This window comes from Schistocerca gregaria, unplaced genomic scaffold (genome assembly GCF_023897955.1).
Source record: "Schistocerca gregaria isolate iqSchGreg1 unplaced genomic scaffold, iqSchGreg1.2 ptg000379l, whole genome shotgun sequence".
NCBI classification, from domain to species: Eukaryota; Metazoa; Arthropoda; class Insecta; order Orthoptera; family Acrididae; genus Schistocerca; species Schistocerca gregaria.
The window spans coordinates 387,130-411,587 of record NW_026061825.1 but is presented as its reverse complement, the minus strand read 5'-3'; the positions used below and the strand labels follow the sequence as shown (position 1 = coordinate 411,587).

Sequence of the window (24,458 nt, the reverse complement as noted above, 5' to 3'; positions counted from 1 at the left end):
TACTGAACCAGAATAGTTTAAAATATGAAGATTCTACCCAAAAATATTTGTGTAATTGCTGCTGAAGAGCGATTCATAGTCCTCTTCACTCCAAAACAATATTTTGTCAGTTTTTATCCACACCTACATTGTACATTACATCTGCCACTTTAGGAACTAATTTCTGAAAGTCATTACTCCTGATGTTATCCCTATCATGAAGTGGTTATAACAATCTGTATGTCTACGGTCCCAGATAGCTTTGTGTCCAGAAACACCTGAAGTAAGTGCCTGTTTGAAATCATCACTTACAGTACTCAGAACATTACTTTCTGTATATGGTGGTTTCATTGGTAGGATACAGGGAAATTACACACAAACTCTCTCACAATAGACTGCAAACAAAGTCTGAACTATCAGTATTAAGTGTGGAATCTAGAATACGTCACAGCTCCCTATAGCTCTTGCAGTGATCATGAAGATACCATTACTGTAGTTACAGCTTGCACAGTGGCATTTAACAAGTCAGTTCTCCCAAACTCCGTAACTTAATCTATGGTACAAAGGAAACTATCTTCTGCCATGAACTTCACAGCAGTTTCCCAGGTATAGATTAGCTGGAGATGTAAAGCATATATATGCTGTGTGAGAAACTGCACAGTCAGGAGCAGCCTCACACAGCACTCTAATGACCTTGAAGCAGCTACTCAAGGCAAAAGTTAAAGGACTAACAGCGAGGGTTGCAAAATGAAACACAAACCAGCTTGAAATTAATGCCTGGTGTTGATCATAACAAGCCATGGGGCAAGCATTAATGGTGCATGGTGAGATGCAGTGGGTTTATTTGATCACTGCCAGCAAGGTGGTCACAAATTCACTCATAAATCAGCAGTTGCCATACTTCACCATTTACCAGTGGATAAATACACCTTTTTCACTTCACATTCCTCTAAAGTACAGATATTTTGCACGAGGAACTCGCTATTAGGTGGATGCTCATCACTTTCTAACTGATTCATGCAGGTACTTCAACTTGGCCATATTTATATCACAGAGACTTAGAATTTGTTGGATATTTGGCACAGTCTGTGAATAACCACCACCATCTCCCACCACCACATATTACATTGATTTTTAGAGTTTAAATTGGTATTATTTTTTTTACTTCAAGCTGCCTGAATGTGATGAGGTGACCAGATTTTTTTTTTAAGATTTGAATATCATTGCTTGTGAATAACTTATTCAAGTCAAATTCCACACCTTAAAAAGATGTCAGCTCTCTAAGAACTATGTTTCAAATCAGTGATTTACTGTGAATTAAAATAACAGGAAACTAATATCTACTAAGTACAAACTAAATTAAGATAACAGGATGGTGACATCCAGGCATTTATGAAATTATGCAACAAAACATAAGAAGAAAATATAAAAAAGAAAAAGATATACACAGCTCAACACAATTAGAAGGACAAGAATTTGACAGAAAGTAGCATGTATGTAGTGTGTGATTAAGATATATGCTGTTGCTCTTAGTCTTCTGATGAGTTTTAATAATGACAACAATCGTCCACAATACATTTGAAAGCCATAGCTTAGTGGCAGTATTCAAATGTATCACGCTATGCCTAAGAATAACGTGGACGAGCAATGTCTCACTCTGCCATCTATATATAGTGAGTGCAAGTAACGAGTTCATCTTTATACTCTTTATTTATGTTTCATCAGTCAATATTAGGCCTCTGACAGAGGCAGAATGTGTGGGCAGTGACGTTACGGCAGGAAAGTTTTACTTAATGTGGCTTTATATATTGTTGGGAGTGCTTGGAAATGATTTCATGAAACTGATACAGTACAACCCCGCTTTTACGATCCCGGAATTAATGTTTTCCTGCCATTTACGAGATTTTTTTTTATTGGTCCAGTCAAATTTCCTATGCCCACAACGTTAATTTGCACCCGATTTTGCATCAACATATTTATAATTTTACCAGGATTTACGTATTATGGAAAAAAAAGTTTGCAGAGGGGGGGGGGGGAGGAGTTTGCAGAGAGGAAGGGGGGGGGGGGACGTTTGAAGAGAGGAAGGAAAAAGAAAAACGTTTGAAGAGAGGAAGGAAAAAGAAAAACATTCGAAGAGAGGAAGGAAAAAGAAAAACGTTCGAAGAGAGGAAGGAAAAAGAAAAACGTTTGCAGAGAAAAAAATGTTGGCAGAAAATTTTTGCAGAGAAAAAATGATGTTGGCAGAAAATGTTTGCAGAGAAAAAATGATGTTGGCCATCCAGTAGTATTTCCAAGTGTTACATGATTAAGTTTCTTGACACCAGGCCACTCTACTCAGCAGATTATAACTGGTAAATGTGTAAAAGTTGGACAAATTCGCGACTTATCTCCCACAGCCGCCAAACTCTATTTGGCACGGTCACAACCATTTCCAAACTGTGTTTACTGCACAAACGCAGTTTCGTATTGGTTGTGATCATTGTGACACCTTTATCGAACCATATATAGCATGTTTTAGCGTATGGGCACTTGGAGCACTAGTTGACACCATCATACACTTTTCATCACTCAAATGTCTTTAGTTTAAACACAGCGTCAGCTATGTATTTTATTCATGCTGAGCAAAGCGTGGTTTGAGAATTTGTTCTTTTTGCCAAGTGCAGATAACCTCAAAAAGACAACTACAGTGCAAGAGTTGCTGAACAACACATATTCAAACGACACACAAAATACTTATTTACATATTTGCACTTGACAATGAGAAAAAATTGCCAAAACTTGTCATGCTAAGCATAGAAAAATATGTAACTAGTGCAATATTTCATTATTTAAATAATGAATGAAAGCTGCAGGCTTTCAAAAACATTTATTATGACTTATAACATTGAGTCCAGCGTTCCTACTTCCCAGACAGTTATAAGTGCCAGTTACATCTGTAGTTTTTATTCGATAATAAACCTTCATTAGGTAATAAACATGTCCATGACAAGTCTTTTGATGCTTGTTATGTACATATATCATGCATAAAGTGCAAGGGGGTATCCTATACATAACTTTTACAGCTTAAAACATTATTTCCCACATCTTCCATCATTTTTTGAAGTCCCTTGAAAAGTGTTAAAGGAGGGTTTCACTGTGTACAATACAAAGCCACGGCAAGGGAAAAAACAGGAAAATATCAGCAAGAGATGACTGATGTATGGTTAACAGTTCTCTCTGCCAGTACACAGCATGTCCAGGACCTACATAATGATCTAAGAGCAGCAATTAGTTGCAGTGGGAGTGGCCAAACAATATTCTACAAACTCCATGAAGCCAGTTTAAGACCAAGAAGATCTCATCACATCACTCACTTAACTGATCGGCACATGCCAGATCAATTTTGATTTGCTGAGGTACATAGGCATGGCACTGGCAGCTGCATCAATGGCACAATGTATTGTTTACAAATGAGTCGTGCGTTCATCTAACATGATGTAATGGGCATATACATATATGTCACCATCGTGGTGAACATTATAATGAAGCAGCAGTCCAGGAAACTGATAGATTTAGCTGCGGCTCAGTCATGGTGTGAAGAGGCACCAGAACTCATACGTGATTTGACTTTCAGATACTCACGTGCTGACTTAGAGCTCAAAGGTACATCAATGAGATTGTACTGGGTCACAATGTGCCCACTGCAGCTGTAATGTGTCCCCAGTTTATCCTGCAACAAGACAATGTGAGATGCCACCATGCAAACATCACAGGACATCACACTTCCAATTTTCGACTGGCCTGCTCTCAGTCCTGACTTCAATTCTACTGAACATTTATGGGATATTCCATCCTGTACCACCTCAAACTCTTGCAACTTGCAGAGGTTCTTCCTGAGGAGTGGGAAAAAAATTCTGCAAGAAAATGTTCTCAGACTTGTCAGGTGCATGCCTTGAATACGTGAGGCGGTAGTAGTGGCATGTGGAAGGCCCTACAGATGTTGAAATGTTTCTTTTTATTTCTTACGTGACTTAACTGAAAGAGTTTCCACTTCGTTTATGACAATATATTGAATCTGTGGTCACAGTGGCAAATTGTGTGACGAGAAGAGAACGGGAGATGCATGTTTCCGTTAAATAAAGGTTTCGTTTTCCATGACAAACATTATTCACTCCAAACATTCCTGAATGACACAGGTGTTTAAAATTTTGTCCCTCTAATTTTTATGAGCAGTGTACTTTTTCACAGTCTTAACACCACATCTTTTACATATAGTTAACAATCTGCAACAGTTTTCATGAAAGAAACAAAAACATATTGTACATACCCTTATAATCTGCCACAAAAGACCAAGGACCAGATGAGGTTTTCCTTTAGCAAGGTCATGTGCATCAATGTTTACTATATTGCAACCAATAGCTTGGGACGATACTAACGCTAGAGTTAAGTTTTCATGCTTTGTGTACAAAGTCAGGTTCTTCTTATTTATGGCTCTTTCATCAATGGTATCAGGACAAGAGTGGTTTATTATCTTACTGCAAACAGGAAAGGTTACATGCTACGTTAGTGAAACCATTCTTCTGAGTAAAACATGCACAATCTTTAAAAGACAAGCTTTATATCACGGCACACCTCTCTGACTTTTTATCAATCTATGTGATTAATAAATCTAACACTAAGTACTATCCTTCAGGTCATTAACAGAACTATCAAGCTGTTAATAACAACTGAGGAAAAAGCAAGCTATTTCCACAATGAAAGTCAATTAACATGAATACTTCACAATTAACATGAATGGTTCATGTTAACGTAATTATTTCACACCTTACAACAACACAAACAGCTTTCTAGTAGCTGAACAAACAGTTAAAGTTTCACATGGACTTAAAAGGTAACAACATACAATAGGGGATTGGGGAGGGAGGAAGGGAGGGAGCAGTTATTCTCACCTACAACATAATTCATAATTCTGCAGTGCACTGCAACACAAGACTGAAAGGAAGGAAGGAAGGTTAAAATCTTAACATCCCTTCCCCAAGACCACTGGGCACTGAGATTTGTCTCAAGTGGGCAAGGATGAGGAACAAATCAGATACAGCCTTACTAGATCACCCATTCCATAGCCTATACATATTAATTTAAGGACGTAATGAAAAACTTAAATATGGATGGCTAAATGGGGATATCAACCCACCTTCGTGTCTCTTACCACTGTGTCATTCCAGTCAACAGACAAATTGGATTGGCAATGTAAATAAACAGGACATTCTTTTATTAGAACAACAAGAAAGGGCAACTCCTTTCATTTGTGGTATGGGTGACTAGAAATAAACTCAAAGAAAAAATAATGCATGCACTATTTGTGCAACAAGCTAAAATCATTGTGATCTAAGGTATTGCTGCATCAATGACAACAATCAAAGCACTAACATTTCACTTCACTTAGTATAAAAAAACTATTCCACCAAAATGATGACAATCATCATCTTCTAGCCGAACTCAACCCCCCCCCCCCCCCCAACCACCCACAGAGTTCTTTAATGCTCCATTACATAAATGCTTACAAGAACAATATGTCCAGTCCCACAGCAGAATAGTAAATCACTGAAAACTTACACTGTGAAGGTAAATCTCAATACAAAATATAAGAAAGGAGCATAGTAACTGATTTTCTCATCTTAGAATAATACATTCACAACTAGAAACAACAGCAGCATCTTTGGACCTCTACTCGGAACCCTCGGAAAGTGTCTTTTAAACTCCTGAGAAGACATTACTGAATGAATGACCAATGAACTGCAACTTTGAGAACACACATTACGGTTTAAACGTATCTACTAACATGATTACTTGCTTTTGCCCTGTAGTAAAGTGTACACTGCAATTAACAATGTGAGAATTTAAAACTTTTATAACAGTCTACTTAAGGACACAATTCATATTGGTTGTCAACCACAAGGCAGTGGTTGCAGAATTATATGATGAAATCCAAGTGTTCTTATGCAAACTTCCATTGCTGGTCACACATAATGCTCCAGCCAACAAGATAAGGCCCACTTTTACACATTTCCAATCTGCAACCTCCTATCGACATAGAAGTTGTATTACTATAATTAAACGCTAGCTAGCAGGGTTTTTTAAGCCCTCAGCACACCTCAAATATAGTTTGAAAAAATTCTACTGTAGCAATTTATTGATATTTAGTTCAACGAACTTAGGAAAATGAAACGATCAGGAATAATACTGCTACTACTAATGCTGCTGCTGCTGCTGCTGCTGCTGCTACTATTACTACTACTATTACGAGAGAAACAAGATGCCAAACACTGAACTTTCAAAACCATGTTCACGATTTGTCAAGTGGTGATTTAATTACCAACCACTGTATAAATCAAGTTTTGTAAACTCAGTGCATTTTTATCATACCCAAGCAAAGAGTTTCAGCTAACCTCTTAATAATAATCCCTGAAATCTAGGGAGGGAGCGAGGTGATGGTCGGGCAGAGGGGAGGCGTTTGCATGACACCAAGAACAGAAAAATAAACACAAAGAAAACACACACCATACATCTTTGCAAGCACACTATCATTAACAGTTTACACATAAAGGTTACAAACTACTTTACAAATGTTACAAATAGCAATAACAAAAGCCAACAACGATCAAATCACAATCATTTGGTTGCACTTTACAGCAATATTTTCATGAAAGGCGATTGGTCTCTTCCTATCAAGGAATGATTTACAGTCTTATGTAACCAGAGTAAGTTTCTAACTATATCTCAAATTATTCATTGAGTACTTATCTTACCAGTGAAGATGTATTGGTGTTCAAACAGAAGCACACCACAGAAAATATACAATAATATCGGAAAATGGCAAAGGGCATTACTTACCATAACAAAATACCATCTTTCACTTTCTCATAAAGTGTCTTGCCCTCTGAGTCAATTGGTAGTAAGTGCTTCAGATCAGGATCAAGCCTCAGATTTGTGTTGATCCAATCAGAAAATGCCAGTTGCTCCTCCAACCTCACTGAATGTGTTGTACCTTCACTAGATGCATCTGACATTCCTCCAAGTGTTTCTAAATTCTCTTTTTTCGACACAACTTTCTTAAATGTGTTTCCAACTTCATTTGATTTTAGATCTAAACAGAGCTGCAGAAAACAAATAACATGCTGTTTAATAAAATCTTTTACTACATAAAGTGAAATTTATACAGGTGGCAATGACTAAATCTTTTTCAACATATGCAACAATTCATGGCATTTTTGATTATTCAAGTCAAGTTTCTTGTCTCAAGAATGAGCAGAAAATCTCTTATTCAGAATGTAATCTAGTCCACGGATGCCCTCGAGCACATCTGTGGTGCTGGCGGGTTGCATGATGTGTGTGTGTTATCTGGAATGTACAAGTTTAGTGTATCAGATAGGTAAGCTTTCCACTGAGCAGAATTTAAATTTAACACATTTTAGTGTAGCAAGGGTGAATATCATTGTGGAAAAGCAAAAGTCTGCAAAATGCATTCTGACAAGTCCTAGACTTTGCAATTTTTAACAGTGGACTTCAATTACAGCCTTTTGCGAGAAACTGTAGTACAAGGACTGCAGCTATCACTGACGAACAGCTGCACTTATTTCTTGGAAGATAGCTACTTCATTCTCCAATACCATGAAGTAATTCTTAAGGTTTTATACAAATTGTAACAAGTCATTTCTGCGACCTAAAAAACCATCTTTATAATTGTGGCACATTTCATTTCCTGATTGAATGTGACAAAGAAAAATTGAAGAACAACACATAGTTACAACATAATCACAAATTTTTAAATAAGAACTCAAGAATGCCAAATTATCTTGTTAAAATATATGATTGTAAATTATACAATCCTTTGACTTTTTCACCAACTTAATGATGGTATCTTTTTTTTTGTTATTCATTAAAAATTAGAAATATCCAGAAAACAGATATTTCTTATTACAAACACATGCTACAGAGAACACTTTCCTGTTTTAGGGGTGGTACTGGTAGTCATTTAACCCTTTATTTACTTGCAGGACTTAGCTGTCCCGGCATGTTTTGTGCAGAATTATGTAACTCAACAGCCCGTTAGACCTGTAGGGACACACAGGTCACATTCCTAAAAGTTCATGCTTCCTACACTAGATGTCAGCACAGACTATGCGCCACTTGAAAGCCTACACAGCAGCCTCACATATGAACGTCTGTGCTGCAAATGGCTTGGTGTGTGAAATAATGCTGTGAAGTTACGAAAATAAAAATTAGGTTTATAGATACACTGATGTGAGTGAAAATATTTATTTAGTAATTTTTATAAATAGTAACATTAATTCTGATTAAATGTGTGTACAGTGCCGTTGTAATAATCATAATGTGAAATATGACTGGCACTTAGGAATCACAATCTGAGGTTGTATTGACGTTAGGTTACTTTTGACATATGTAGCTTTTTCGCGTTTCATATTCTTTTAAAATAAAAATATTTCATTGCTGATGACAGTAAGGCAATTCATTTTATATAAAAAATAAAAATGCTATTTATTTTGTTCTAGGCTATGGCAACCTATTACAGAAGAGGTCTTACAGACGATGAAATTCTTACTGAACTAGAAAATTTTCCAGGTGATATTGACACACCATCTGAATGTAGTGATGGCAGTGAAGATGAAATGATTAGTAATTCAAAGAAGGACTGATAAATCAGTTAACTTTTTCCTGTGTTATTTTGACATCGACATTGTGGAATATCTTTTTTTCCAAAGCAGTTTATATTCCCAGCAGAAACAAAGATGCATACCAGTAATAACCTCGAATGACATATATACACTCCTTGACCTACAGTTTCTTTTTGGTTACCACCGTTTACCCAAAATCCGAGATTACTGGTCCTGTGACCCAAATTTAGGCATTCCACTAGTAAAGCATACAATGACAAGTAATATTTCCAAATTCTTGACAACCTCCATGTAAATGACAATCATTCAATCCCAGTCACCAACTCTGTATAAGGTGTGCCCACTAGTATTGAGTTTAAACAAGAATTTCATGAAACTTAGGAATCCAGCAAGAGTACAATGTATTGATGAAAGTATGGTGGTTTCCAATCAAATAATATAATCTCATGTAGCCCATCAAAAGAGGATATGAACTCTGGTGCACATCAGATATCTCTCAGTGTATTTATGAATTTGAAATATACCAAGGAAAGCAGAATAAATTCCACTAAAATCTCCAAAAATAATGTTGGTTTAGAGGGTTCTGTCGTATTGAATGTGACAAAAATCTTTAAAAGGAAAAGGCTAGTCATTATGATGGATAACTATTTTTCCTCTCCTAAACTTTTTGAGCAGCTGAAGGACATTGGTATTTATTCCTGTGGTACTGTATGACCAAAATGTGAAGGACTTCCAGAGTTTGTAGCAGTTAAGTGTCTGAAGAGAGGAGAGTTTTATTTTAGATCCTCAGACACGGACCTCTTGTTTGTCAAGTGGGTGGACAAACGTGCAGTTCACTTTCTTTCAAATTATGGAAATGAAATGTGCAGTGTATCCCGAACCCAGAAAGAGGGAACAAAGATTGAAGTGGGAGCACTGATAGCTGCACGAGATTATAATGAACACACGGGTGGTGTAAATAAAGCTGACATGTTTAGGTCCCTTTATGAAATAGACGAAGTCGAAAAAAGTATTTGTACAGATTGTTTTATGCAATGGTACAAATTACCCTTGTGAATTCCTGTATTTCATACTGTGACACAAAAGGGACACTTCCACTGATTGACTTTAAACATAAAACTACACTTGGGCTACTCACACTTGGAAAGCAAATGTCCAAAAAATGGGGAAGGCCAAAAGATGATCAAACTTCTCCTCTTTCCATTCCAAATAGAAGAAAGGTGGCATTTTCGGTACCAAATGACATATGTTTTCAGAATACTGGATCTCATTGGCCAACATTTGTCAATTCGAGAGGCAGATGCGACCTTTGTTTATCTACAAAAGTGGAATTTCTACCTAATTCAAGGTGTAATATAATCTTGTGTGTCAATAATAATAATAATAATAATAATAATAATAATAATAATAATAATAATAATAATAATAATAATAACAACAACAACAACAACAACAACAACTATTTTTATAAGTATCACCAAAAGCAATAACACTAGCCGTATGATTTTTTGGAACTTCCGCCTGTATAATCCTGTCAAGACTTGTGTGTTTTAATAACTTTGTATGATTTTTGAAATTAATTTGGTATTAATTCAATAACAATTGCAGTAAAAATTTTGAGCCCTGATTATGTATTTTTTAGCATTCCAGTAAATAGAGGGTTAAAATCCGTATATTGAAGCACATTCACAGTCAAACCTGCAGTAGTACTCAACAAATACTGAAACTTCAAAGATGGTAAATTTAGACCAAAAATTCAATATCACAACAAGGAAACAAAAAACAGAACCTCAGCGATTCGTGAAGCAGTTCGAGATGTGTGCGCACACGCACAGAAGGGTTCACTGGCTGTCACTGGCCTTCAGTGTAGATGCACACCAAGCTCGAACTCTTAAGGGAATCAACGAGATGCCACAAGTAATGAGGCTAATGAGCAGGGGCACTGCATTAGTAGTGTGTGGTATAAGTTGAGAATTTGGGTCTGACGGTAGGCGTGCTAGAGTTGCCTGCTCAGTTATGGTGACCACTGTGTCCAGATGGCATAGTAGTCAGTGCATCTGCCTGGTGAACAGGAGATTTGGGTTTGATTCACAGTCCGGTACAAATTTTCAACTTGCCCCAATGATGTAAGTCAATGGCCACTGGCAGCTAATCTGTTTTATTCCTGTTCGTCTCAATTCATAGTGGCTCCAGGATCAAAATGGTGCCTGTTCTTTGCAACATGTCCGAAATAACAGACACCAGAGTTACAGGTATAGTTACCTGAATGTAGCCATTACTGGAAGATGGCCTAACTAACTTACCATTCAGGTAATTAACACTATTCAAGGACATTACACATACCAGTCTTCACTGCCAGAGTACTTTTTTTAACTGCCGAAGTGTTAAAAATAGAATGAAATGTATATGAATGAGTAGAGTCTAATCAGATATATTAAAGGGATGTCCGCCTATTTGCTTTCTTTTTAAAAAAAAGTATGAAAATGAGATTTATACATAATTTCGACCTAATAAACCTGATTATACCTCCCCCCCACCCCCTTTTTCTGCTCCTCAAGTTGTTATTCCTGTAATAGTACATATTTCAGTGTATTTTAAATCAGGCAGAGAAAGGATTGTAGGCCCAATCAATTTCTGAAAAACATTCTTTTAAAATGACTCATTTGCAGTAATCCTCAGACTACTGGGTCGCCATATTTTTATTTGAACACTCCATCTTAATAATATCAGCTCTTAAACAGTGCAATTTATTCCCTCCCACTGACTTCCAGCACTGTTTTCACATACATCATTGCTTACCTACAGTACACTGGTAATATCAGTTAGCATTACACAACACTTAAATATTTGCTCAGAACTTACCAAGACAGCAGTACTGGTAATACTTGTTACAAGTAGTGTAACAATTGTTCGCATGATACTTGCTGTATAAATACCAGAGCCAAAAACACTATATGTTGACTAAAGAAGAACTATATGAAAATGCAGTCCTACGTAGTTGTTACAATGTTTTACTTTTTATAAGAACTGTTTGAAGTAGTTTCCTGGCCCATGATATGTATCCAGATTTCAATGACAGAACTTGGCCTATAATACATCATTCCAAGTCCTATACTACATCATCAAACAGCGTATTTGGGTAAATAAAAGTTTTGCACTCAGTGATACATGCAAATGTCTTTATTACAATCCTTTTTCTTCCATATTCATGACTTTAAAAAAAATCATCACCTTGTGATCAGATCTGTGGAAAATAATGATTTTGAAATGAGTTATTAATACAAACTAAAAACCAATACACCTCACTTCTTTAAAGAATCAAACTACCGTGCATAAAACAGCTTCAAATGTCCGATTACTTTACATATCAATTAATGTGTTAAATATTTGATATTAACCATTTAAGTGAGAAAATTTGTGAAAATATTTGAAATTATGCTTGCTTAAAGTTTATTGGAAGTCACTAAGTGCCCTCACTGCGCTCCATTTTAAGCAAAACCACGTTTTTCATGCACGTCAGTGTTCAGGACATCTTACTTCCTGTACTGGGTATCTTACAGTGACATAATTTTGCATATATTGGTTAAAAACAGTCTTGGTTGCAATTTTAGGCTTTTATTTTTCAACAACGGGTTTTGCCTTATTTAGGCGTTTTTAGGTTATCTTTTCTAGATGGATGCGAGAGCCACCAAGATCTGCCTAATGTGCTCCCGTTCACAGGAGCGAGTAACAGAGTAAGCCCCTATCTTACTCTGTTACTCGCTCCTGTGAACGGGAATGCGTTATGCAGATCTTGGTGCCTCTTGCGTCCATCGTTGAAAAAATAAACTAAAATTGCAACCAAGACTATTTTTAACCAATACTGTTAAGCACTGGTTTGCTGTATGCCACGTATGGATTGGAAGAAGTTCTAATTCTGCAGATATATTCAGTTGTATATGTGGATACTGTCTGCAAGCTGTGTTATGAACACAGTTGGCAATAGAGCAGTAAAAAATTAAAAAGAGTGATGTGAAGTCTTATTGAATGAACAGCAAAAAATGTGGTAAGTGATAAAATCTTTTTCCTTTCATCATTCTGAGGAAGGTGTCAGTGACAAAAAGTCTGATAAAGGTTTCAAATTTTGTGTGAAGTTTGTTGGAAATTGCTAAGTGCCCTCATTCTCAAATACTGGATGAATCAAGTCCAGGTAGTTGCATGCCATCAGTTATGCTGCCTCACAACAAACGGTTTCTGGCTGTAATACTTGTCTCATTGTTTTAAAACTTTTAACGTAAGATTATACCTCTTAATGAATAGATTATGAGAACATTTTAAATGTGAAATACTGAAAATCAAATTTTTGTTGCTCCTGGAAGCTTTTGGGTAGGCAACTTGCAACTGGTAATGGGTTCTGGGATAGTCACTTAGTAACAGTCTCCATCAAGAAAATTCCTTTAAATCTTTCACTGATAATCTATAATGGTCGTTTACCTCTGAAGGGAGGGTCTTTCATCTGTTAAGGGGGAAACTGAACTACATACAAAGAATGAACTGTGAACATATTAACAGCTCCACCGATATAATTGTATCTGTCATACATGACATTTCGCTGGTCAGTTACAATTAATTTAAAATGTTACATACATGATAAATATTTCATGAATAAACAAGGTAAGATAATTAGATGTAGGATTCACTTTAGTTGGTTTTCTACCTTAATAAGTGATCATGTAGAAATGCACTGACAAACGGCCTATTGGTTAATGCATTGTTACCAAATACTAACACCACACGTCACACATAAATGACATTTATAATGACAGACCACGACATATTGTCTTACAAAACATGCTATCCAGTAGTGGCATACGTGACAAGAACACTGCATGTGTTACTGCTGCATTCATGGACTGATCATACAGATTTGATGATTCACATTCTTCTACAGATTTTTGCATTTCTCGAATTTTAATTTTTTATGTGATCGAGGTATTTGCATAGCACAGGCAATATGATCTCAATCAGTATAGTGAATCATTTACAAGCACTAGTGCATCAACTTTCTTCTTCTGTAACAGTATTCCCATTGAGACGGTATACATAGCACATGACCTACAGATGGTTGCATAATATGAACCAAGTGCTTTCACTCTAGCAATGTTGTCTGGCTAGCCATTCTACTTAATTTTGTAATGCTTCAACCTACAATTCAATATCATACTGAACATTTTCCATTGTCCTCGCATGTCACTTTTAACAACCCATCCTTCCTCAATCACATTTATCTTGTTTGCACTTTTATCTTTCTCACTACCTGCACAACATGGCATTTTCCCCTCTGCATCCAGTAGCAGTTGCTACAAATAACTGACAGTGGTTTACTCAGCCAGAACACAATAGGAGCACAGAAAAATGTTAGTTTCTGCTTTTTGTTCTAATACAAGAATTACACCACCAGCGGTTAATTTCATCAATTTGCGGTTGTTGCCATAACTGACCACGATCACATGTTACCGAGTAGCAGTAGCCCTCTTCACTACTTGAGCCAGTCAATAATAATTAAACAGTATGCATTCAACATCAAAGACAGAGGGGACCAAATTTGGTACAACTTAAAACTCTGAAGTGCTAAACCTCCAACAAGAAATTTACTCCATTGAAAATCATGAATGACATCCTACAAGAAAACCCTAATTGGGCAAGTATATTTAATTTATTTCTCTGATTTAAGTTGTACTCAGACTAATACTGTTGCTCAGAGTTCTTTTACATATTCAATTATATCTCCCATTTGTCTGCCAGCTTTATTCAACATACCTGGAACCCCCCTCAAACCAGAAATAAAGTCATCATCAGGTGAGGTATGTCATTCATGCTCTGAAGGAGATGAGCTGAAAAATTTACACACAACAAAAAATATATCAGTCCAAGGGAGCATGTATGGCATCAACTGGGGGTTCAAGTTGCTGTCCTCTACATCTGTAACATGAAGCCATCCAGTTCTCACAAGCAAGAATTCTGTATTTACCCACAGTAGTCACCATCTTATATATATGTCAATGGACACTGATTTTCTTTTACTTTTAAGTGACTGATATGAACTGCTGTTACATAAACACTCATTTTTCTTCATCAACTTGCACAAAAGCACTTACAGAAATATCTCTTGCTATACTCACATTCCATTATGAACAGAACTGAAATCAAAAAGTGTTTCACATATTTGTCACGTTGGAAGATACTAGAGCATTAACTATCTGAATCCAGTGAGGTGTCACTTACAGTCATAAAAAGGTATTTAATGTAAAATGCATTTTAATTTTTTGGGCACATCTTTAGTTGCTGTCTACAGTCACAGTGTAATTCTACATCTGCTGTTTAGTACTGTTTCTATGCTGTGAAGTTGTTCAAATTGCTGAAGCACATGCACACTTGCATGGTGGCAATCCACTACGAGGCACGCAGTTCAAATCCTTGGGCTAGAAAAAATGTTCATCAAAAGTATCGGCCTGGCAAGGTTCCAATGCCCTGCTCTAAATTCCAAACCTCGCTGCAGAGTCTCATGGAGTGAGAGAGATATGATAACCGAGGTATTTGTTTGTCCATTAGATGGTGGATCACTCACTCACTCTACTTAACTCTAAGATGTTTGGACTGTCCGGTAGTGTTGCCATGGGAAGTCTTCTGCCCTCGGCGACAGCCATTTTTTTTTTTTTAACATATAACTCTTCCCACTCCAACACCGAGTGGTGCTACACATTGTGAATTTTGTTTTCCACTCCAATGTTGATCTTCATTCAACATGATTTTTCGCAGTTCTCACATGCTCAATTCTCAAAGCTGACAGTACTAGCTATCAATGGTGCTTCGTGCTGCCATCTAGAGGAATCTGTGTTAAACTGCTGCAGTTACGTTTAAATAAATGTTTGAATTATTACATTCGAGTTTGCCTACATGTAGTGGCTAATTGCTCATGTTCAGTTCTGAAGAAGAGATTTTACAGCTTTTAAAGGAATCTCTAAGTTACAGTGATAGTGATTTTGATGAGAGTTGTTCATTTCTAAACAATTCTAGTGAAGATGACAGTGACAACATTAAAAATGTGCATTTTTCTGGTAATTCAGCATAAGATTTGTGGCAAATGTGAGGCGAAAATGATTCCAACATCTCAGATTTTGCCTTTTGACAATTCAAAGTGTGGTTTCATCACTGAAACTGGTAATGTTCCATCACTGCCAGTCCGTTTCTGTTAATTTTTACAGACAACCTATTTCAACACATAGCACACCAAAATACATAGCATGACCACTTCTACAACATTCTGTGTGGTGTAACCAAGGAAGAAATAAAATGCTGCCATGGTGCGCTACTGAATATGGCATTACAAATATTTCGGTAAAATTTTCCATTCACTGTTGTTTAATTTCGTTGTGTGTTCCAGTGGCAACTTGAATTTTTGGTTGTAGCTAAGAAATTGTGTGAAGCTTTGGTGATATTGGTGTTAATTGTGGTTTAGTAGTATTTATAGAAGTTGTTTCTTTCTTAGTAGAGAGAATTTTGAGACCACTATTGTAAGTTCTTTTAAACAGTTCTACTGTTGTAATTGAACTTAGGTAACATAGACATTCAGTTTGTTCAGTAAATGTTAAAATTTTTTCATGAGTGAGAAGTGTGGGCTTTCTTGTAGGTTTGTGAGTAAAGGGTTATTGTGTGGGATTTGTTCAAAGAATTTTCATTTAGGGGAGGGGGGGGGGGGGGGGGGGAATGCAGTTGGGAAGCCAATGGGCATCATAGCGAAATTTTTCCTGGAAATTTACAATTTGTAGCAGAAATAAGTTGATAGAAGAGCAGGAGAGTAAGATCTGTGTCCTTCACTTGCAGTTACAAGACACAAAGGAGGTACTAGATAGGTCGAGGAGGGTGAAGGGTGCTGTGGAATGAAAACTGGCAGTTGGTAAGAAGGCAGCTAGGAGGAAGAGTTATTCAGACAGTTGTACTTTGAGTATAACCAATAGATTTGACCAACTGTCAGAGTCGAGTGGGGAAGAGCCTCTTGTAGCTGTAAGAAACCTGTAGCAGTCCTCAGCAGTTAGGAAGCCTTAGTCAATTGCAATTTCTAACAGGAAGAAGAAAGTTCTGCTGCTAGGTACTTCGCATGGCAGAGGTGTGGGCCAGCAGTTGCAGGAAGTCTTGGGTAGTGAGTACCAGGTGACCAGCATTGTGAAGCCAAGTGTAGGGTTGGCTTAGGTGACTGACAGCATAGCTGAGTGATATAGGAATTTTACAAAAGAGGATCAGGTAGCGACTGTGGATGGAGTGAGAAACTGTCTTTATATGGACAGGGAATATGATTTAGGTGGTGACCTGGTAAAGATAGCTACTCAAACTGGTGGCACTAATGTGCACTTCAACCAACTGTTTCAGCATCATGATTGGCTTCATCTTAATGCTGGTGTTATATGTATTAACATGGGGCTGGAGAAAACACTGATGGCAGAGGGTGCCAGCTGAGTCTATCAATAGATCAGGTTTCACTACACATGGCCTGCACCTCAAAAGGTATGGGAAGGGGAAGCTGGCAAAGCTCATAGGTGACAGTAGTGGGTGGTGGTTGGAGCACACTCTGAAAAATTCCTGTAGCAATTTGTGTTAGAGCTGCACCTTTTTTAGCTTTAAGTCAGCTGATAGGTATATCTGCTTGAAAGAAGCCCTCTAACAATGGAATCACTTTCACAGGAGGTCAGGTATCCAAGTAGAGAAGGAATTAGCATATTTCATCAAAATATAAGAGGTATTAGAGGTAAAGTTAGTGAAATGCTTATAGATGATGACTGACATTATTGGTATATTGGAGCACCACTTACATAATTTGACAATTAATATGCTTCCTTTACCACGATACAGATTAGCTGGCTGTTTCTCAAGGAGTTCTTTGCAGAATGGGGAAGTGGGCATGTATGTAAAAATCAGTATTCCATTTGAGTCCATAAACGTATCACGGCACTGCACTGAACAGGTATTTGAATGTTGTGCAGGGGCAGTTGAATTTAGTGAAACTGAACTACTTATTGTTCATTTTTTATAGGTCCTCTAGCACTGACTTCAGAGCATTTCTGCCCAAACTAGAGAGGGTTCTTTGTTCACCTTATAAGAAGTACCAAAAATTAGTTATAAGTGGTGACTTCAATTTTAATTTTCTATGTGATTGTGCAAGAAAAAGGATGTTGGAAGACCTCCTAAACTCATAAGATCTGATGCAGACTGTGTTTTTTTCCAACCAGTGTGCAGGTAAACAGTAGCACAGGCATAGACAATATTTTCATTCATTCTTCATTACTAGATGGTCATTCTGTTAATAAAAGGGTGAACGGCCTTTTAGATCATGCTGCACATATTTCAATACGAAAAGGCCTTTAAACTCGAACAAATGTCACATATAATTACTAACTATGTAGGAAGGCTAATCCAATGGCAACAGGGAGTTTCTTACACCTCATTACAGAAGAAGAGTGGCAGAATGTTTATAATGCCGATAAAATAGGTGACAAATACAATGCTTTCCTTAACACATCTCTCATGATCTTGAGAGTTGCTTTCCATTAGAGTGTTCTAAATGGGATACTAGCACTAATAGACAGCCTGGGTGGCTGACTAGTGGTATATGGATATCTTGCAAAATGAAGTGGGAATTATATCAAAATTTTTGAAGTGGTTGCAATCAAGCTACAGTAGTCCATTGCAAACAGTACTGAAAGGTGCTTAAAAATGTTATTAGGAATGGAGAGAGTATATGGAACGCAAATAGAATAGCTCATTCACAAAATAAAATTAAAACAATATAGTCAGTTTTGAAGGAAGAACAAGGTCAACGATATAGTGAGTTCATAGTAAAAATATTTCTTTTACTAGTAAGTCAGATATATGTACAATATTTAACAATCATTTTCTGAGCATTGCTGAAGAATTAAATAAAAACTTAAGTTTCTACAGGGAATCGTATAACTCCCTTGGAAAATGCCTTACCAAGATTGAGGTCTGAAATATTCCTCTATCATACTGACATGGGGAAGTGAGGCAATAATTGAAACACTGAAGACTAAGGACTCTCATGGATCTGATGGAGTGCCTAGCTGAATAATGAAGTACTGCGCTGTACATGTTAGCCCTGTACTTAACCATATTTGCAATTTCTCCTTTGAGAATGGTCAGTTTCCTGAACCATTAACGTACTCAGTAGTGAAGCAACTTTATAAAAAGGGAGAAAGGGATAATGTAGACAATTTTAGACTTACTTTATGCCATCAGTGTTTGCTAAAGTTATTGAAAAGGCTGTATATGTAAGGATAATTGATCATTTTATATGACAATTTGCTATCAAATGTACAGTTCAGTTCTAGAAGTCATTTAACAACTGAAAGTGCTATATTCCCTGCTTTCTCTGAGGTACTGGACAGATTAAACAATAGCTTTCAAACACAAGGCATCTTTTATGATTTAACTAAGTCATTTCATTCTGTTGATCACAAAATATTGCTCCGAAAGTTTGACCATTATAGGATATGGGAGGAGCTCACAATTGGTTCACCTCTTACTTTAGCAACAGACAGCAAAATGTCATTATTGATGTTGTGTGTAACATTGCCCCTGTTTCAAATAGTGCAGTTCATACTTTTAAGTTCATTAACTTATAAGTTCATGAACTTATAAGTTCATGAACTTATAAGTTCACAACATGTAGAAAAACTTATTCCCAATAGTTACCAGCTTTCACTCAGTTAATACTAAACAAAAATCCTATCTGCATTTGAATCGCACATCCTTTGTTCTTGTGCAGAAACTGCTGCATCCACTTTCAATTAGCTACCACAAGAACTCAAAAATTCAAGCAGTAATTCGCATGATTTCAAATCAAAAGCGAAGCATTTCCTCATGCATCAGTCCTCCTATGCCATCGAGGAGATCCTTGAAAAATTAAGCTGTTTCTTATGTTGTATTGTTGATTGCATTTACTTAAAATTATAACTTTGGGTTCATAAACATTATATTTTATCTTATTACTTTAATGTTGTAATTCATGTACTGGATCATTTTATGAGCTTGGAGATTTGCTGTTGAATTTGCTCCTATGGAACTACACACTTTAAATAAAAATTAACATAAATGGAAGAACTTGCAGGACTTTTTTCAAGACAGTGGTTATAATCATCTGACTTCTTTTCAGACTGTTTCACTTGCAGATGATTTATGCAATTTTTATGGGCACTTCATGTTTCTAATCCATAGAGTGCTACACATGTCAACACTTCTGAGTGACGTGAAGAATGTGATTACTTGTCTCTCAAGTTTCTCAAAATTTATGAACCATATAGGTATTCAGCTGCTGATGAATCTACAGTATCATTCAAGGGTGGTGTGTTATTCAAAATGTACATAGATTGAATTTAACAAGCATCTACCAGCCGTACTTGCTGAATTGTTTGTACTGTGTCACTTGGCATCCAGTCATAAATGTCATTTGGCGCACAATTTGTGAAGTGAGAAACAAGTATTAACACTTTTACAGTGGAATCCACCGTTTTCTACAGATACTGCACCTAATCTACAATTAAAATATCAGAGAATCAGTTCAGTGCGCACAAGGCAACTAAACGCTGTTTACCACCTCAGTCACCTTCCCTGCCGACTATAGGTACCAGTGACTCCCTATGACAATTCTTAAAACAATAAATGAACATGAAATACATAAGAAATCCAAAAAAAACACCATTTTCATATTTCAAACCAGTGATTGGTATCATCTTTATATTTCTCCGGCGAATTGTTCAATACATAACGCTAGAAATGACACTACAGTTATCAAGTAACCACTATTGAGTTCAAACTCCCACTATATCTTGTGAAAACTTTTACTTATTTATGAACTGAAGTGGCCACAGAAAAATTGCATTACCTTTCATTAATTAGGTAAGTTACATGGTTAATTGAATTACAACTCATTTCAGGTCTTCCAGCAGATTTGCCTTATGAAACCATGGAGAGCAACCAGGGCACTAAATTGTGGTTAAGCATGGAGTAAAAGAACAATGTCACAGATGCGTTTTACGAAAATATCTATCCACTTAAATCACAGGATCATAACTTGCATAACCAGGAATGAAATGCCAGAACAGTCTGACTAAGAGGATACTTCTGCTTGTACCTGCCTACTGTCGCAAATACACAGTTTATCACTCTGCATTGTAGCACTATTTTATGAACAACTTTCCACAAGCCACCTAATCACAGCAACAAACAAATAATAATGTTGTACAAATACCTTCTCAAATTCATCAAAGGAGAGGCGGCCAGAATGGTTAGAACCACGGCTGTTAAATTCTGCTATTATTTTCCGAACTTCCCATCCAGGAATTTTGAATCCGCAAACCTCCAGGGCTTCTCGTAACTCTGACAAATCAATGAAACCATCTCCATTTTTGTCGATCTGTAACAACACCAAAAAATTATAAATCACTCAATGTACAAACCTTAACTTAATGAATAATTATATATCATGTAATACTTTGTTTTGTATCAAAACAAGAACAAGACAACAACACCGAAAGACAATGAAGCCAACTGTTACTAAGGCATAATGACAGTGAGATTAATCTAAGTTCCCCTCTACATTTTACTTGTTTTTACCTACTCAAGTTTGGCTGCAAGTGTTTCAGAAATAAAGCACTTAGTTAATAATAATATGAAGGCAATATAGTTTCAAACCCCAGACGGAATTTTAAATTCTTTCTAAAAAGTCTCATTGGCTGACTTACTTACATGCTTCTTGAAAAATACATTTGTTATTTTACTAGCCTATTCTGAATGTTTCTGGGTATCTTCTGCTTATAAAAGAAATCTTTCTGCAGTCCTGATTTTCAATGCTCATTATTTCTCCTTCAATAATAGGAAACCATATTTACCAAGGAAGTGAACTTACCCATGCTTTGAGTACAGTAAACACAATAAATTTGTGGATAGTTCATAATTGTGTAAGCATGATATGATTAGTATCAAAGTGCACTGCTTCTGAAGCATCCATGGCTAAACTCCAGTAGACAAAAACTAATGTTTTTCTGGACATTTTAAGTATATTTTGGTTAATGGATAAACACAACTATGAACTTTGACTCTGTCACAAGCCAGAAAGAAACGAACTTTAAGATGAGGTGACTTCCATTCAGAATTTCTCCTTCACCTTTTTTGAGAAAGTTTGGCCATTTAGTATGCAAAATGGAGTTTAAGTGCTGCTGAACAGCCCTGTCCGACACTTTCTTCCTGATCTGAATGATTGAGTCAAACGTCATAATAGCATATAATCACACCAGAACAAAGAATACCTATTCCTGTTACACAATTGCAGGTACATTTTATAGGGTTGCACTGTAGAGCACGTGAAGCTGAACAGCATTCATGGAGTGCTGCACATATGGATCACAATATAATTGTGTGCTGCCTATTTCACTGATGGTTCGTGGAACAGGAACGCATTCAAACACCAGGTTCTGGATGGCAACACACATCAAAATTACTGTGAATGCCGTTTATGGTCTCCACTGGTTATCACAACACCATCTATAGAAGAGCTCTGGAATTATTTAATACCTGAAGTTTAAATGTGGGCCATCAGAAATCACTTTTTGGCAGAAGAATTTTAAGCTTGAGGCAGAAATTGCAGATAAGTCAAAGTGCGGATGATGCAACTGTGAAAATGGTAAGTTGATATTTTACGCAGTCACACAAAAATTCTGAAAATATCTGTTCAGATTATTACAGTCTTTAAGACAGCAAGAATTGTGTCACAGGACCCATCATTCGTGTTTACAATGGGTTTTCTGTGAAATTAACTTTATAGCCTTTTCACTTCCCCGAATTCCTTTCCTTTCCTTCGAAATAGTGGACCTTATTACAGTGTCACCTCATTATACTTTTTGCACAGTCTGCATTATCTTCAAGATGCATTTTTATACCTAACTAGTGGGCACAATTTACAAAGAAAGTAGTAGTGCTTCACTAAATCCAAGTAATAATACTGACACCACATACACTTACAACTGGAAGGAAAGGTGAAATGACCACAGAGAAAATGTATCTGTGACACTACTGTCACAGAAGGAGTACTGGATCAGAACGAAACACACAGGAAGCAATTACAATTAGTCTTTTTAATGGCACTGCCCGAGCTATTCCACAATTTGCCCCAACTGATTTAGGAACATTTATTAAATCAGGTTGGTGAGGTATAGATTTGCACGTGAGAGACAGAACGAGAACAGAGAGCAAGAGATTCCAACCAACATGCCTAGAATTTGCTTGTGTAAAGTATTGCAGCAAGCCTAAGATACACTATCTGAGAAATTATTAGTATATAGAAGTGAAGCTGAATATAATGTGTTTTAGGAGTAATAAAATTAATTAGAAAATAATCTTTAAAAATGTGCAAAACCATGTCAAATCCATTGTTTCCTCTACTACTGTAGTTTGGTTAAAGTGAAGTTAAATACCCTATTTCAGCTAACTATACATAGGAGGCTTACACTGGAGTGCTACATTTAAAATCATCTGAAGATCAGCATCATCAGAGTAGTGAAGATACTCATCAGCTGCAGTCAGCAGAAATTTTCTTCTTGTCCCCATTCTTTGGCATCATACAAAGTGGTTCAATATGCTAACCCAATTGAGAAGTCACATAAGACTTGCTTAGCTCGAACTCAAGCCACTAGAAGAATATGTTTATTTCACAGACCTCACAAATGCTTCTAAGGATTCTAGCAGTAACATAATTTTAGGTTAATTGTCACAAATTTAATATTAAAAACTTTAATCTCTTTACAAACTGACTTTTGCATACACACTGAAAAGTTGGCAAATATTTCAGATGATACCACTATATGTTGAATAAGACAGCAGCATTAAAGCATCCAGTTTTTACAGAGACCTGTCATGGAAGTGTGGTTATCCCATATTAACAAACATTTAAAGTTTAACTGGTTCATCCAATCCGCCATTCGCTAAGAATTTTGAAGAACCTCCCACAATTCTGTCATTCTCCTCTCAATGAACTGTGTATCAATTTTATATGAACTGTTCTTATCTAACATCCTTCCCAAAACTTTTCTCAGTAACTGACATTTTTCTACACACAACAATCAAAACTGAAGATTTGAAAGCATGAATACAAAAAGTAACTAAATGGAAGTCTACATAAAAGTTGTACTAGACTGCTATAATGGGAAATACATTTACTTCAATTTGGTTATGAATAACAATGCTCTTTTTGTAGTGGGTGTATACTGTTATACATGTTAATGATCACATTTTGACTATCTTTTGCACATGCCAAAATACATTATGTGACACAAAAATGTTACATCAAGCATAGTGTCAAGCTCACTCTTAAAGGCTTTGGTGGATGATATATGTTACTTAAAGTGCAGTTATTTATCATACTGCACACATTCTGATTAACAGTGGTTTTTTCATAGTAGCAAAAATTATCTAGTCACATTGCAAAGAATTTTAGTGATGACAATGGTAAAACTAATATCTAGGAAGCAGTGGCTGTGAGGAGGCTGAAGTGCAGTCCAAATTAAAACGATACCAAGTTTTAGTTCTGCCACACAACTTATATCAAGAAGGAAACATGACTGTACCACATATAGTCTGTGAGGAATAAATTTTAAACTGGTTCTGATGAACAACGGTCAATTAGTAAATATGACAAACATCTGAAGGATTTTAACGACAACGTTATGTGAACGCATTTCCTGATTTGAGCCGAAAGGTTCC

The 24,458-nt window shown here is 36.5% G+C and overlaps 1 protein-coding gene across 2 annotated transcripts in view; it reads right to left on the bottom strand.

The window, feature by feature from the left end:
• LOC126309737 (plastin-2) overlaps positions 1–24,458 on the bottom strand; it is a gene marked incomplete at its 3' end in the record, with an annotated part of 146,737 nt that overhangs the window by 27,193 nt on the left and 95,086 nt on the right. For both annotated transcript variants that reach the window (XM_049992098.1, XM_049992097.1), the window contains 3 exon segments: positions 4,286–4,493; positions 6,853–7,115; positions 20,953–21,117. In XM_049992098.1, the coding sequence (XP_049848055.1) occupies positions 4,286–4,493; positions 6,853–7,115; positions 20,953–21,117 (636 nt within the window).